The 16,452-nt window shown below is 41.0% G+C and overlaps 1 protein-coding gene across 1 annotated transcript in view; it reads left to right on the top strand.

Annotated features, from left to right (window-relative positions):
* ANKS1A (ankyrin repeat and sterile alpha motif domain containing 1A) overlaps nt 1-13,342 on the top strand; it is a 198,023-nt gene extending 184,681 nt beyond the window's left edge. The window contains 3 exon segments of the mRNA XM_033917877.1: nt 1,910-2,065; nt 6,616-6,706; nt 9,178-13,342. Of these exon segments, the coding sequence (XP_033773768.1) occupies nt 1,910-2,065; nt 6,616-6,706; nt 9,178-9,248 (318 nt within the window). The 3' untranslated portion in view covers nt 9,249-13,342.
* The last annotated feature ends 3,110 nt before the right edge of the window (nt 13,343-16,452 follow it).

The raw sequence follows: 16,452 nt of genomic DNA, 5'->3' as shown, positions 1-16,452 counted from the left end.
TAGCGCCCCTTAGTAAAAGGACCCCTAAGTTTTTGTATCCAAATAATATTTCTATGTAGCTAATATTTTTATGTAGTTATATGCTTATTTTATGACTTTATTTGATGTGTAGTTTTCATAATTATTTACTGTTAAATATGTTTTTAATTTTTATGGATGGTTATCATAAGAACATAAGTAGTCGCCTCCGCCGGGGCAGACCAGAGGTCCATCCCGCCCAGCGGTCCGCTCGCGCGGCGGCCCATCAGGCATATTGCCTGAGCAGCGGTCCCTGACTAATTTTATACCTACCTCTACACTTATCTCTAAACCTTCCACTGCTCTTATCTGTACCCCTCAATCCCTTTGTCCTCCAGGAACCTATCCAGGTCTTCCTTGAAACCCTTTACTGTGCTATTTCCTATCACGGCCTCCGGAAGGGTGTTCCATGTGTCCACCACCCTCTGTTATCTATATATATTTTGCTATATCTGTTTTTTTTATTTTTAAAGTTACCCCTAACAAAGATTCTTTCAGACATCACTATATTGGGTAATTTGATTATGAGAGCCAATAGAATTGTTTATCCTGAAGCTTGGTGTTATCAAATTGTGGATCCTTATGTCTCGCATTCTCTGGTTCTGGAGCTGTGTGTAACTGCAGATTCTTTGTCCTGAAATCCCAGATCTACTAAGTGCTAGAACCATCTGTAATAAGCTTGGTAGCACACAGAGGGAATGAGAATTAGGTAGTTTCATACACTGTATGCTTAGTATGGTGTCTTACAGAGGTAATATAGCAAAACTGGGTGGTGTGGGGGGTGGACATTAAAATGAAGCAGTAGTGATTTGGATGGGTTTTCAAGTTTGGTTATTTCTGCTTCAGAATATTTTTAAACTAAACTCTTACAGTGAAATGTTTTCCTATAAAAAGAAGTTAAGGGAGCTCATGTTAGGAGAGAGTGGTTTTATTCTATTAATGTCACAACAGGAGAGAGAAATATAAAAAGAATTAACATTTGTTTTCAGATTCCAGAAGTACAGATTTGAGACTTAAGGGGTAAATTTAAAAATAACTGCCCTGTTTGAGGCACTATGAATGTGCTCAAATGCTGGTAGTTTAGTCAATTCTCTGAGAAGATAAAATGTAAGTGTCCCCTTATAAAACCACCCTTTTTTTTTTTTTTTTTAGTATTTTCTAATATGTTGCCTGAAAGTTTGAAGATGTGTACATTTAGAACAGATATTTTTCTGTCTCTGGAGGGGCTCACAGTCTATGTTTGTACCTGAGACGGTGAAGGGATAATTGCGCGCCAGACACCAGCGTGCCAACAATCCAACGCTGACAATTTGGCGCAAGAAAAAAGCGTGCCGCGGGAAAACTTATTTTTAAAGAGCTTCAACGGGGTGGGGGGGTGAGGAGGAACACCCCCACACTTTACTGCATAGTGTTCATGCTGCTGTTGGAGGGGGGGTGGGGGGTGCAACCCCCTACATTATAGAGAAAACAGAACTTTTCCCCCCAAAAATCAGAAAAAGTTCCGTTTCCCCCCCAAAATCAGAAAAAGTTCCGTTTTCTCTATAATGGAGGGTTCCAACCCCCCAAACCCCCCCCCCAACAGTAGTGCGATCATTATGCAGTAAAGTGGGGGAGTTTCCCCCAAACACCCCCGTCGGAGCTCTTTAAAAATAAGTTTTCCTGCATTGCGCTTCTTTCTTGCGCCGAATTGTTGGCACGCTGGTGTCTCGCGCGCCACTGACTATGAACCCCTGAGCCAGTGAAGGATTGTGATTTGCTCAGGATCCCAAGTTTCCTTTAGTAAATTATTCATTGACCCTGCGTGCTGTAACAACATTGAAATATTTAATAGAGGGTAACATCTTGGATTTATTACTGATGTCTGCATTTTTAATCTGATTTTCTTTTAAAGAGCTTGACCTACGAGATTATTCTAACACTAGGGCAAGCATTCGAAGTGGCGTATCAGCTGGCCCTCCAGGCCCAGAAATCAAGACCAGCAGAACCAGCAGAAACAAAATTTTCCAAACCAGTACCAAAGCCTCGAGCCAGCGTCCGGAAATCTGCAGTATGTATGCTGTGAGGGACAATAAGTAGAAATCAATGGCTTTGTGGCAAGTATTAAATAACAGTCCAAAGCAAACCAGCTATCTTGCCATGTATAAAACTCCAAATGCAAAGAACTAAGCTTTGATATATAGACACTGGGGATATCTCAGTGGTGGGGTATAGTGTGGCCACACAGTTGATATATATATAAGATAAGTGCATTATCCATTAGTGAATTTTTGAAAATGGAATGCTTTAATAATAAGATGAAGTTTTTATAAGCAAAGAAGATGAAGAAATATTTATAAAATTAATATGTTTAAAGAAAATTTTAATGACAAGTTACGAGTTGAACTATAAAATATAAAAAGAAAAAAATATTAGGTTTGATATACACAGGGTGAACTCAGTGAGGAGTGCTGCTACGCTGATATCTTTCATAGTAGCGTTCTGAGATATCCCCAGTGTCTATATATCAAAGTTTAGTTCTTTGCATTTGGAGTTATACATGGCAAGATAGCTGGTTTGCTTTGGACTGTGAGGGACAATAGGCAGGCAAGACCTATAGCAGTGACCCTTTCCTTGTCACTGATTGCGCATCATGAGATGAAGGTTGTCACTCTGTGATCCATGTGGAAACAGCTCATGGAGACTATATTGAACATTGGGACATTCAAGTACTTTATTTCAAGTGTGAAGCAGGAGTTCTTGACCCAGCCCTTGGGACACAACCAGCCAGTCAGGTTTTCAGAATAGACACAATGAATCACGTGGCAGGTTTCCATTCAAATTAGGCTGTTCATGGAAATCTCTCTCATGTATATTCATTGTGACTTTCCTGAAAGCCAGTTTAGCTGTTGCATTCCAAGGATAAGGTTGAGGTGGATATAAGATGTGGATTGGTTATGTGGGCATCAAGTGCTCTATATTACAAATTCTGCATCTCTTTGCTTGATTGTGGTTTGTTGTTGGTGTTTGGATCATTCCACAGTTTCTTAGCACAATAAAGCTAAAGTGTATAATAAAACTAGACTCTCCAGCTTTGGGCTGCCAGTAGCTCTTCTATAACATAACATAAAAATCAACTTATAGACCACATAGCCGTGAAGATCTATGCAGTTTACAAAAAATTAATCTGGGTCACAATAAGAATCTGAGGGAATTAGCCAAGAATCTAGAGAATAAGTAAGTCTTCAATTGTTTTCTAAAGACTGGATAAGACATAGATAGAAAAAATAAAGTCTTTATCCCAGAGGGCGGCCTGATAGGACAATGTATGTTCATGATATTTTTTAAACCTACATCCCTTAAGTGAAGGGGCCAACGTAATAAAAATGAGTTAGAACAAGTTGCTTTTTTAAATTCACAAACATTCAGGAATTATATGCAGATCCAAGATCACACTGGCATGGTGCAATAAACTAAAACAAGTCCCAGGAACAAGAGTTAATTTTATTGCACCTCTGACTGCAGTGCAGAGTTAAATTGCCAGCATTAAAAATAACAGCAGACTTTAGGACCCTTGGTTTTATACAGCACCATTTTCTCCTTACATGATAACCTGTATCATCCGTAATAACTGATCATTTCATTAAAATGGATGAAGGTGGGCTAATTTTAGCATACATTTTTACTCCCTGTTTAGCATACCTTCTAAAGCCCAGATGCTCAAAAGCTTTCTGTGCATGTAAGACTGGTTATAACCAGTCTTACTTGCAAGGAAGCTCAGCCTCTGATGCTCAGAAGGGTCCTCCGTGGCTGCTACCGACCCTAGTGGCAGCCAGCAAGAACCCTATGCAAATGCATTACAAGGAGCTCAGTAGTATTAATATGAGCATTCAGAGTAACGCTCAAAATGGAATGCCGGCTCAGCTGATTGGCAGCTCTGGCGAGTCCTGCCAGCTGATCATGGCTCCAGAGCCCCAATCAGCTGAGCCAGCAGGGGAGAGCAGAAGGAGAAGGAGCGAGCAGTGAGAAAAAAAACCCAGGGGGAGGAGCTATGCCTACCGCTTTGATGTTCTGAGCAGCCGCCAGGCACAGTTCCCTCTTTTATTGGGCTGCTCTGCACAATTAGCATGCATGTGATTTGTATGCTATTGTACGGAGCAAAAGAAAATCGCTTTTTTTGACAGGTTGCCACAGCTTTGTGCATCCCCTACTAAGTTTGCTAAAAGCCATCTTATGTCAGAGAAATTAACACAAAACAAGTTGTCCAAAAATTGAAGTGAAACGTCTTAAGATGCTCAGTGTATCTTATAACCCTGGATCCATCGGTGAGATGGCTGTAGTTTGGACCTGTTGGTGGTTTCTTGTCTGTAATTTCTCCATTTTTTTTCCTGTGTTTGTCTACTGTAGCTCCCACTTGATAGTCGCTGTTATTGTCATACCTGCATCACCCATCGACCTTCCTACCTGCCGCTGCAATCTCTTAGTCAAGGAACCAAGGTCTTTACGCTTGCTTTCTTGCTTGTCTTTTCTGATACAGTTCAGCTTATGGTGCTATTCCACACACCTGTCTGCTTCCCTTCCTGCCTTTTGTGCCATATTTTCACCTCAGTAACTTATGTTCCATCCTTTGCATTTAAAAGCAGTTGTAGGAAACCCTGTTTGTACTTTTAAATGCTTTTGGTTTTCTTCTGCATGCACATATATCCTGGCTTCTGATTGCCATTTTTGAGATTCATTTCCTTTGGTTTTTACTCCTGTTTGCTGCTTTCTCTTTTCTGCTGCTGGGACTATGAATACTGGTCCTGCTGGGGGCTCTTTCCTGTTTAAAGAGCACATTGGAGAATACAGAGCATAACTTGGTATAGTAAAATCATGACCTGTATGGTGCCTTGGCATAATGATCTGATTTACAAAGCCACAGAGAGTTTCATGCCAATTATTGAATCTTTCCATCCACAGGTGTTAACTATATTTGATTTTTATACCCTGCTAAGCTAACCACTTTCACTACATTCTCAGGCAACAAATTCCAGAGTTTTAATTATCCGCTGTGTGAAGAAATATTTCCTCTGGTTTGTTTTAAATCTACTACTTAGTAGGTTCATCATATGCCCCCTACTCCTAGTATTTTTGGAAAGAGTATTCACTTCTACTTGTTCCACTCCGTTCAGTATTTTATAGATCTCTATCATTTCTCCCATGAGCCATCTCTTCTCCTGTCACCTTCAGCATTGTATGTGGGAAAAACCCTCCTCTAGAATGACGTCACTTCAACAAATCCTTGCAAATATACTGTATCATTTCTAAATACCTTGATCACAAAAGAGTCCAAACTTATCTTCATGCTGAAATCTAATCTAGTCTTCAATTTATATACTGGGTCATCTCTCAATGGAGCTCGACTCGGTTCTCATGTAATTAAGACTAGAGTACATAAGAAAGAGAGCATGAAAGAAAAAAAAGTTGGATTATTGTCAATTCTTTGATACTACAGTATAGTTAAGCCATTTAAATTTTGTGTAAACAGCAGAGTTTTCAGGGCTTTACGAAATTGTTGAAGCTGGCCTATCAGTCTAATGGAGTCAGGAAGTCCATTCCACATCTCTACCAGCTTGAAGGCAAAAGGTTGACTAAGCTTTCCTACAGATTTAATACCCTTAAAAGAAGGGAAAGATAGTTTATATCTCTGTGTATTCCTCAAATGGCAAGATCTGAAGGGGTTCCAGTATAAGGGAACTAAAGGATCAAATGTTCCATAGAGAAGCTTAAAGATAATACATGCACATTTAAATTGAATCCTGAAGCGGACCGGAAGCCAGTGAAGCTTTCTTAACAAAGGAGAAACATAATCGTACTTTCGCTTCCCGAATATAAGCTTAGCTGCCGTATTTTGTATCAGCTGAAGTCCAAGTACCAAATCTGCTTGTATGTAAACCATAATTCAACGCAGCACTGTTTCTCACCGGCCCTTCGGCTTCTTCAGCGAGTTTTGATCAACTTGAGACATTTTGTGGCAGAAGAGCTTTGAAATTATAAGCACCTAAAGTTGCTCAAAACTCATCGCCCAAGGCAAGAGAACGCGCTGCGTTGAACTGGGATTTATTTAAAAGCAGATTTGGTGTGGACTACCACTATAGTATGAAGATAAGGTTGGACTTTTTTGTGACCAAGTCATTTAAAAATGATATATTTGCAAGGATTTGTAGGAGTGAGAATTTATTGTAAGAGGTGTTTGTTTTCTGTGTACAGTGATGAAAGTGGCCGCAGTTACTTGAACACACGGTTTGTTTGTTTTCTTTGATATTTCTGGGCCATAGACCATAGAAGTCCGCCTGGTACTGCCTTGGGTTCCAGTTACTGGAGTTACCGTCGAAGCTCACTCCAGCTTATCCAAGCCATCTCATCTGTAAACGTCTGTATCCTGTAAAGTATTTACTGGGCATGTTTGAAAACCATGGACGTTCATGATTATAGGTGGAATTTCACTGCAAAGGTCCAGGTTTTAGATGACTGGCATCTCACAGTAACGTATCATGCTATAGATTTTCTTTAGGTGGTGTGCTGAGTATTAATTTCTTTATCTTCTTTTCTCTGCTTTTGTTTTCATTTTGTTTTTTGTAGGCGGAGCCCCCTGAGGTGGAGCAGGACCCTCACTCACATGCCAGCGTTTCCTGGATTGTGGACCCCAAGCAGGATTCTAAAAGGAGCCTAAGTACGAAGTATGAGACCACTATCTTCTAGAGCTTTGTGTGCCCATCCTGTCAGACTTCTCTCTGTCATCCTTCTTCTTCCTCGCTCAGCGTGCTGTCTGTCTCCAGCTGGCGTCAGAACCTGCCAATAAGGCTTGTTACCATCCCAGCCTCTCTGGCTCTGTACCTGATCTTCACTCAACGCTGTGAAATGTGTGTAACCCAGGGAGACAGGACGACAGTGCCCATTAGGTATGCATGAAGTGGCAGCAAGCAAGCGAGAGAGAGAGAGATTGCAGGCTAGTTGAAATATACGTTGTAAGGGGTGGCACATACTGGGGGGGGGGGCTCTGATGTGGCCCCCAGTTTCTTCAGTCATTTGCGTCAGTACTGTTCATATCTGGAAGGCTGTGACCTTTCTAAATTGACTGGGACTGTTAAGATGGCATGTTTTCAAGTTGGCCCACTTGGGGTCTTTCTTGCATCCACATGGCACCTCGGCTCTATACTGTTTCAAGAACACATATGTGGTGACCTCTGGCATAACTTTAATACTAACCACTGTGAAATAGTCTCTAAATAAGATGTCCCCGCTTTCCCCCTCTCATGGATCACTCTTTCAGCATTCTCCCTGTATGCACCCTCCATAACTAAGGCCAGTGAGTAGTTCTAGCTGTTCTTTTCCTTGAGCATGGAGGCACAACAGGGATGGGGGTTGCACTGAAAGCTAGCTTGGGAATGGAGTTTATGCAATGTGGTTCTTGGTTCTCTCTGGCACCCCTTCAGCTTGATTAAGGCGTGCCATCTATCTTTAAATTAACAAGTAGACAGTATTGTCAGAGCGCTTTAACAAAACTGAAATAATTGTGGCTGTCATGATAACTCAGTATGAGTATTCCTAGAGTTTGCATTAATCACTCACCTCGTACTGACGTGTTGTACAGTGAAATAATCATTTGAAGGTTGCTGCAGTGAACTGGGGGGGGGAGAGGACAGAGCTGCAAGTGAAGGAGGAGAGACATCGCTGTGTGGGAAGAGAGCACAGGCCTTAGTATTAAAATAGAGAGGCGTGGAGGTTCTTTATGGTCTCAATTTCTTCAGTCATTTGTTAGTACTGTTTGCTTTTGGAAGAGTTTGACCTTTGTAAGTGTGCTGGGTCTATTTAAAGACTTCAAGTTGGCATTTTATGGGACATGCAAAGAGTGCCATGGGGCAAAAATGCAGTCCACTGGCAGAGCTGTATGAAGGTCTCGTAGCAGGAGTGAGTACATTGATAGAGCTGCATGTGAGTTGTCTATGAGATTTAATACCAGTTTCAGCCATAGAAGTGGGTGTAGTAAATCTAATATTATGGTGCATTGTGACAGCTTTGCTGGGGGGGGGGTGCTGTAGGCTATGACTGAGCAAATCAGAAGTGATTCAGAGCTTGTTTCTATTGTGCTATCTGCCTGTCATTTTGTGTAGTTCAATAATTTTCCTGATGTGCCATTTTTTTGGATTATGAGATGCCTCCCCCTCCCCTTGATCCTACAAGAGTTTCCTGAATCTGCCTTCAGTCAAGTCACCTCTTTCAATCTTCCCAAGTTTTCTTCTTAATTATTACCATATTCTCTAAAACCACAATTTATTTGATTTCTGACTACATCTGCCATTAACCCTTAGGGTATGATCTACAAACCAAGGACTTGAATGAATTGAGATGTGGTCTAAGAATTTGAATTCCCAGCTCTCCTAATCCCTTCTCGCCTCACCTCACTTGGGGCCATGTGTACATGGCAGCAGCTTGTGATGTCCCTAGTACTTGGGCCGGGGGGGATGTAGGGTTGGTTAAGGGTAATAAACATTCCTGCTATATGTCTGATAGGTCAAAGTTTCAGTAAAGTTGTCAGTGACCTATCTGCCTTTCTTCCAAGAAAACATTTTAATCCTGTCCATATTTCTTAAGACCACAAAATGACCCCTTATCTTTGTGCATTTTATATACATATGTAACAACAACAAATTAATTAAAAGCTATCTGATGTAATATATAGTGTAGTGAGTATCCAGCTAATGCCTCAGATCCCAGGGAAGAGAGGGGTGAGTTTAGCTAGCCAATGCTCCCAGGAATGATACGTGGTCTAATGTGGGGGAGGGGGTGACAATTGACAGCTTAGAGAGGTGAGTGTAAGGCTACACTTGGAGTATAAGAGAGGCATTTTAGCCAGTGAAATGTGAAAATGAAATAAGTTGGCATATGGACAGGGGTTTTGAAAGGAGAGCTTCTCTTGAAGTGCTCTGGTAAAAACTGATTGCTTTCTTTAGAAAGGAGTGTAAACCCTGCTCAGTTTTATACAAATCAGTACCTCGCCTCATTTCATCTCTGCTCTCTGCTTTCCTTTACCTTCATTAGCTCAACTATGTTCCATGCACTCTTGCAAAACATTCATCTCATATTTTGGTTTGTAATTTTCCCCTCCCTCCCCCCCCCCCCTTCTTTTTTACCTTCATGAAGCTGAGTATCTGACGAGCGGTGGAACGGCACAGTGTCCTGCACCATCAAACAGTAGGAAAAAGGGGCCCTGACCAAGATTTAAGGAGCAGCCCCTGGAAACACCTGCTGCTGCTCCCCTGGGGACTCAGCCAAGGAAAGAGAAGAATGCAAGGATAAGAACAGTTTTAAACACAAAGTGAACTTTTTACATTCAGTGGTGCAATGAGAAACTAATTCATAACGATTGAACAAAAGAATAATGGCTTGTGAGAAACAGATATGTATTCAAGGGGAAAATAGCCTACAGCTTGACCAAACGGTACGTTATATTTTGATGAGCAATATAAAACCCACTGAGATTTATGATTTGCATTTATTCCACATTTTCAACCTCTTGTTGGGTTTTTATTCCCTCCCCCCCTCTCATATGGCTTTTAAAGCCTTTTCAGCTTGGGAGTGAGTTTGGGGAATGAGGGTGCAAGGTAAGCTGTATAAAAGGCATCAGAACCTTAGAGACAGACAGCTTAGACACTAAGCGGGGAGAGCTTTGTGTTTCCTTCCTAAAATTGCATTGTATACTTGATGATTTCTTGTCAGGAAGAGCAAATTGGATATCTTCTGTGTGATTTACATGAAAGTAGGAATGTTTGGTATTCAAGTACTCGCCTCCTTCACCATGTTCAAATGAATGTCGTGTAGGGGTCAATGCTCAAGCTTCTCTACCAGTGGGATTTAGTAGCACTTTTCTGGATATTAGCTCTGTACTTAAGTCTGTGTTATCAGTATTGTCAGAGACGTGTGAGCTATCAGTATAATGGGAGTTGTGTAGTAGATTATAATATTTTGCAGCCACGAATCTTTCACCTGTAGAGAACTCCGATTTCTACCTGTGTAAAAAGCGACTGTACTTGCCAAGGGGTTGCCCCTTGCCTTCGAATGGCAGAAAAGGCGATCCAGTGAATGTCCAGTCTCCTGTTCTACTGTAAGCTACTCAGCTGCCTTTGATTTTTATTTTTATTTTTTAACCTACACGTTTGTCCAGAAATTTATTTTCTATCAGTCAGTTGCTGCTTGTACATAAATGGATTTTAATTGTATCTTTTGCTGTGAAGTGTGGGTGGCTGACCAACATGAGATGACTGCTGTGATCAATGATGAAACAAATAACGGGACTGGAAGGAGAGCGGGTTAACTCTCAGCAGATGAGAATTTAGTTGAGGTACGACAATTGTAAATACTGCCAAGGTGGCGAGGGAAAGCTGCTTGGCTTATCTATTCTAGTGGTACTTAGCGAGACGGGGATTGTTAATGCTCAAGCTTTGGGAGTTGTTGGAGGCTCCCCCTGTCTTCCATGGTTGCAGGGTTTGGCCATAGTCATTCACTGCAGTTTCCCCAACTAGAGCTTCCTACCAACTGCACCGTTCACATATTGTTTACTTATTAGGAGACTCGAGCTTCGCTGGACTCTAAGAAGCCAAATATTTGTAATTTACAGGGAAAAAAAATCTGATGCTTCCAGTTTGGATGTTTGAACCATTTTGGATATTGTAGGCTGATAAAATTGCAATCACATTGTTAATCAGAATATGTTTTCTTGAGGGATGCTCTGCTGATGTTTTCTTAATTCAACTTCTGGTAGATGAATTTCTTCTCCGTCCTCCACTTTAGAAATGTGGATTGGCTTCATTGCATGGCTGTAGCCCAGGAGACTGGTTTAGCTCTCTGATGGAACCAGTGGAGCTTGTGGACATATTCAGGCTACAGAGAGGAATGAAGAAACAGCCGCTATTGCAGCACTGAGGGTTAGTCTCAAGAGACTGCACTGTCACTCAGTTGTGTCACTCTGTTATACCATCTAGACAGAAGGATGTCGGATGATGGATGTATTTGCATAAAAATCATATAATTCTTTTACTTTAGTTAGAACTCTACTGGAAGCCTCTCAGTCTCCACTCTAAAGGATTAGGATGAACTGTAGAGAGCAGATCATTCCTGCAGGATGGGAATCCTGTTTTCTAATACTAATCTCACTAATAAACTGGAGAAATACGTTGCATAGAAACGCAATATTATGCAAAGCTTTCCTGAGCCAGCAACAGATCCGGAATGACTGGTGATGTCTCTTCATGGTCCACCGCAGAGAGCCTCCATCACCAGCATTTTTTTTAGATACTGCGCTGTTCCTCTTGAGGTCTCAGGGGCAGCCTGCTTTTCTGAGACTCTTAAACATCTCAAGAGCAAATTCTGACAGCAGATTTTATGGTCTACCTTTGCTGTTCTTCCCTATGTCATAAGACTAGCTGGGGGTTTTTTTCCTTTGAATTTCCATATGACTGTTATCAACTGCAGATTTTGGCTGAGAGCTTTACATAAACTTTGGGTAAACCAGGGTTTGGGGTGAGGGAGGGATTAAAGAAATGTTTAATTCTATTTAAAGCTGCTGTATTCTGTATTTATTGTGTCTATATTAGAACTGGTGACTTCAACTCTTCTATCGTAGAATCTGCCTTTTAAAGCACCTGTGAACTAACAAATATCGTCATTCTTCCTTAGCTTTTTGTGATAAGGTACTTTTCCTTTGGTCCTTAAAGGGTTTTTTTTCCATTATATGCTGTACTTAATGCATGTATGTGATCTGGACTGTTGGAGCTGCTGCTCCTAAAAGCAGATCGTCCTCAGGAGCTGGCATTCTCCTGCATTTCGGAGCTAACATGGACTCCGTCTGACTGTACACCTGCATGGGAGACTATGGACCAACTCCAATCCAATTAAGATTGCTGTGTATGTATGTTTACATATATGAAAGTTTAATTGGTGGGAAGGATTTGGAAGCATATTAATAAGATTTCTCCTTATCCGAGGGATCCAGGTTTGCCATGTTGTGGCAAGGTAATGTGTCAGGTCTCCTCTGCCTTTTTTATTTCACTTTTACTTTTTAAAGTTTCATTTAGATTTTAAGCAAGTTTAAATAGCATTGGTTTGGCCCATTGCCACGACAGTCCATTGAGAAAACTCTCAAAGTACCAAAAATAATGTTTTCCTGAAGCAAACCATAATTTCCCATTTGGTCTTGGAGCTCTGGTGGACATCTTAGAGCTTACATGACAGCCCAAGTCTATTTGGAGCATGTCCTATTGAGTCTCCATCAGATATATTCACTAGAATTTCAAAAGTTTAGACTTTTTTCTTTTTTGTTTTCATTTAAAGAGATCCACTTTCCCTTCTGTGTTTCACTATGGCAGTGTCTCTCAAACTATGTGCCCCAAAGAGATTCCGGGTGTGCCATGAGATATTCCCAAATTTTAATTTGTTTTTAAAAAATCCCTTCATAAGTATACACTAGACAAATGTGACATGTGCGTCGTGTGCACGAGAGTCTGTCGACGTTATGACGTTATGAGGATGCAACAGATCTTATCTTTGTGAACTTGAATTTTCAGCTCTGACAGAAAGAAAGAAAGAGAACCGCAGATGATGGATGATGAAATGTGTGTTTGCTTGAGTTAAGTTTGCTCTCAAAAACAAGCTTGCATCTACTTTAGTTTCACCATTGTTACAACTACCCATAAAGAACTTTAAATAAATAACACTAATTTTTTGTTGGTTTTTCAATTTTATAATTTCAATTATAATGTGCTGCGAAAAACATTTGCTCCATTTTGTGTGCCAGACCTAAAAAAGTTTGAGAGACGCTGCACTATGGCACTTCTTCATAAGCAGATTTAAATCCCTCATTGCTGAGAATTAGAATGAAAGTGCATTAACCTGCTTACAAAATTAAACATTGTAGAAAACCTGTTAGAACCAGTACTTCATTGCAGTCCTGAGGTTGATAGATATTGAAGGGAGGGGTCTGAAGCACACAAGTGAAATCCACAAATTCTAACTGGGGGGGGGGGGATTCTGTGGACCTGCTCTAGCCTTTCTCACAGGAGATACCTCTTAATCTTTATGTGTGGGGTCAAACATGGTACAGTCTAAGGGAGAAAAGAAAATGAAAGTTCTCCAGGCCCTCTCATTTTATTAGGCAAGTCTGGACTACCCAGGAGCTCACCTACCATGTCCTAGAGCAGGGGTGCTCACACTTTTGGGGCTTGCAAGCTACTTTTAAAATGACCAAGTCAAAATGATCTACCAACAATAAAAAAATTTTTAAAACCCCACAAAGCACACTGTACGCAGAGAAAATGTTAACTATCATTTATATTCTGGGTTTTTTCCAAAGAAGTCAAGGCAGATGACTGTGCAATGTCACCTCAGTAAAAACTAAACAAAAATAGACAAATATACCCCCTCCCTTTTTACTAAACCACGATAGCAGTTTTTAGCGCAAAGAGCTGCTCTGAATGCTCAGCACTGCTCTCGACACTCATAAGCTCCCTGCAATAAAAACCGCTATTGCAGTTTAGTAAAAGGGGGGGACCATAGTGCAAAATATAGACAGCAGATATAAATTCTCAAAACAGACACATTTTGATCACTAAATTGAAAATAAAATCATTTTTCCTACCTTTGTTTTTCTGGTGATTTCATGAGTCTCTGGTTGCACTTCTTCTGACTGTGCATCCAATCTTTCTTCCCTTCTTTCAGCCTTTATGCTTCCTCTCCTCCAGACCTCATTCCCTCCCCCAACTTTTTCTTCCTCTCTCCCTGCCCTTTCTTTCTCCCTGCTTCCCTTTCTTTTTTTCTCTCTTCATGCTCCCTTTCTTTCTTTCTGTTTCCCTTCTTTCCTTCTGTCTCCCTGCCTGCCCCTTTTCTTTCTTTCTCCCTGCCCTCCCCCAAGCCACTTCCGCCACCATCAGGGAACAGGCCGCTAAGCTACTGCCACCATCGGGGAACAGGCCTCAAAGCCACCACCGCCCCAAGCTCTCCCTGCTTCCCTGCATCGGACCGAGCAGCATTCCTTTCCCCAACGTCAATTCTGCCATCGGAGAGGAAGTTCCGAGCCAGCCAGGCAGCGATTGGCTGGCCTGGAACTTCCTCTCCAAAGGCAGAATTAACATTGGGAAGGCTGATCGGCCTGGTAGATTGTAAAGGCAACGCGAGTCTAGCACGGAGCCCGGGATGGGCTCCACGATCGACTCACTTTGCCTGGGTGATCTACCAGTCGATCGCGATCGACCTATTGGGCACCCCTGTCCTAGAGACAGAAATGTTAACTGGTTGTGGACTGCAAATGCCTCCTTATAAGGGTAAAGGTACTGAACTAGTGGTTCTCAGTCTCCATCTGCTGACAAAGCATATACCTACGGGTCTTGGCTGGTTCTTTTCAGATGGAGGCTCTAAAATTGGCTCTTGTGAATGTGCAGGTTTACAAAATTTACCACTTAACACATATAAATGACAAAATCATATTTTTACAGTATAATTGCACATAGTGCTATTTAAATGAGGATTATTGTTTGAATGTCTTTATGAAGTGGGCTTTTTTGTTGTGCATGTTTCTTTGATGGCGCTCAATAAGTGTTTTTTAAAATACTAAACCTTGCAGATTAATTTCACCACCTAGGCAACCTATACAAAATTATCTTCTGGACGTCTTGATATTTGCAATCTGCGCTGTGCATTTCCTGAACAGCTGCAATAAACTTTGCAAACTTGAATTAACAGCTTCTGATGGAGACTAAACAGAGCTTGACTGAAATGTATCAGGAGGTCATTTGGATTTTTGTTTGAAAACCTAGCTTATTTTTAAATCCTACTGCTTTGATGGTGGTTATAACAAAATCCGGTGGGTTAGATAGCAGGGTGAACACATTCCTCATTCTAATACTGTGCAATGTCTCGGTCAAGAAGAGGACATCAAGTGATTTGGTGCTCTGAAAAAATTGTGGTCTGGTACGATAAAAGCATTATTGTTGGAACTCATCTATCTTTGCTTGGGCTGAGCATGTCCCTAGGCTGGATTGGGACCTAGTGCCTATTTGCCACTAACTAAAAGATCTAAAAGTCCCTGAGGGGGATGTGCTGAAGCTGAGACTGTTGAATGGTCTTTGTGGCGGTGCTTCAAGAGGTAAGCAGATTTGCAAGCAGTATCTTTATTTATGCAAATTAAAACCGAATGGGCTTTGATTTCATGTTTGGAAGCTGATGTCGTTTTAATTAACCAATTTACGTCTGAATTTGGTTTAGTGATTATGCTACGCTGCAGGCACCTCTCTTAACACATGTAGTGACTGAGCTCGTATCATTAAGTAAAACTTAGGAACATGAAATTAGAACAGCCTGAAAGGTTTCTTGATTCTGTCAAGCCATTTCCATGGATAGCATCAAGGCAGAGGGGAAACACCAGCTGCGCCGTGCCACAAATTGGCTCTTGCTCATTAACCCAATAACGATACTGTGCAATTACTGGCCCTTTTGTCTTGTGACCATGTAGCCATTGCAGCTGGCCCCTGCCATCCCAGTCCTGTACCTACATGCCTGGAGGTGCTCAGAGGGGCCAGAGTACGGTACATTAAGAAGTTACGGTGCTGCTTTGATCTCTTTAGATATCTTTCTCATCTGATCTTTGTTTCTGGATTTTTTGTTTTGTTTTTAGGCTCATATGAGTCTACTTCAGTCTGAAAAATGCACGTTTGCCTGATTTGTGATAGATGGCAGCGGAGCTGATTCGTAACAAAACCTGTTATTTAATCTTTTCTCTGTATTTTGATACAAATGTTAATCTGTCTGATTTGTTGTCTGAATTATAAACATTGTGCCAGTACAAATTGAACCCGACCTGTATGAGCAGCATCTTGCACTGACCTCACTACGGGAAAATGTAAATAATTTTGGCCTTCCAGATTTCTTTTTTGTTATTTTTCATAATTGTCCAACCTAGAACAGAGTTAATAAATGAAAAAGATCAAATTTGTATCTTGTGTCCAAATCTGTTTTTTTGAATGTAATCACTTTTTACGGTGGGTGGGAGAATGGGCTGTTCAACTGTAGCTTTACCTTAAAAATAATTTTTAAAATACTGTACCAGAATGTGTGAATGGCATCCTTTTTTGGGGAAATGATGGTTCTTAAGACACTTTGGCATGTTGTAATGCGTATCTGCTCTGCTTGTATTAGCAGTGCCCTCTTCTGGTTGTAAGTAGTAGTAATTTAATTCCTCCTCTGCTATGGTGCGCTTAGTTGTATACTGTACTTGGTAAGACAGCACTGTTTGGGTCTGAAACTTATGAAATTAGGATATAGTTTTTATTCTGTACTTTGAGATGTGTGTTTGTAATGACATTTATTTTCTTGTAAACCGCACTGGACTTCTGTAGAGAGTTATAGTGGCAAATAAGGGCTACATTCATT

This window comes from Geotrypetes seraphini, chromosome 13, assembly GCF_902459505.1.
Source record: "Geotrypetes seraphini chromosome 13, aGeoSer1.1, whole genome shotgun sequence".
Lineage (NCBI taxonomy): Eukaryota > Metazoa > Chordata > Amphibia > Gymnophiona > Dermophiidae > Geotrypetes > Geotrypetes seraphini.
The sequence above is the reverse complement of the archived record's forward strand: the minus strand, read 5'-3'. Positions and strand labels throughout refer to the sequence as shown.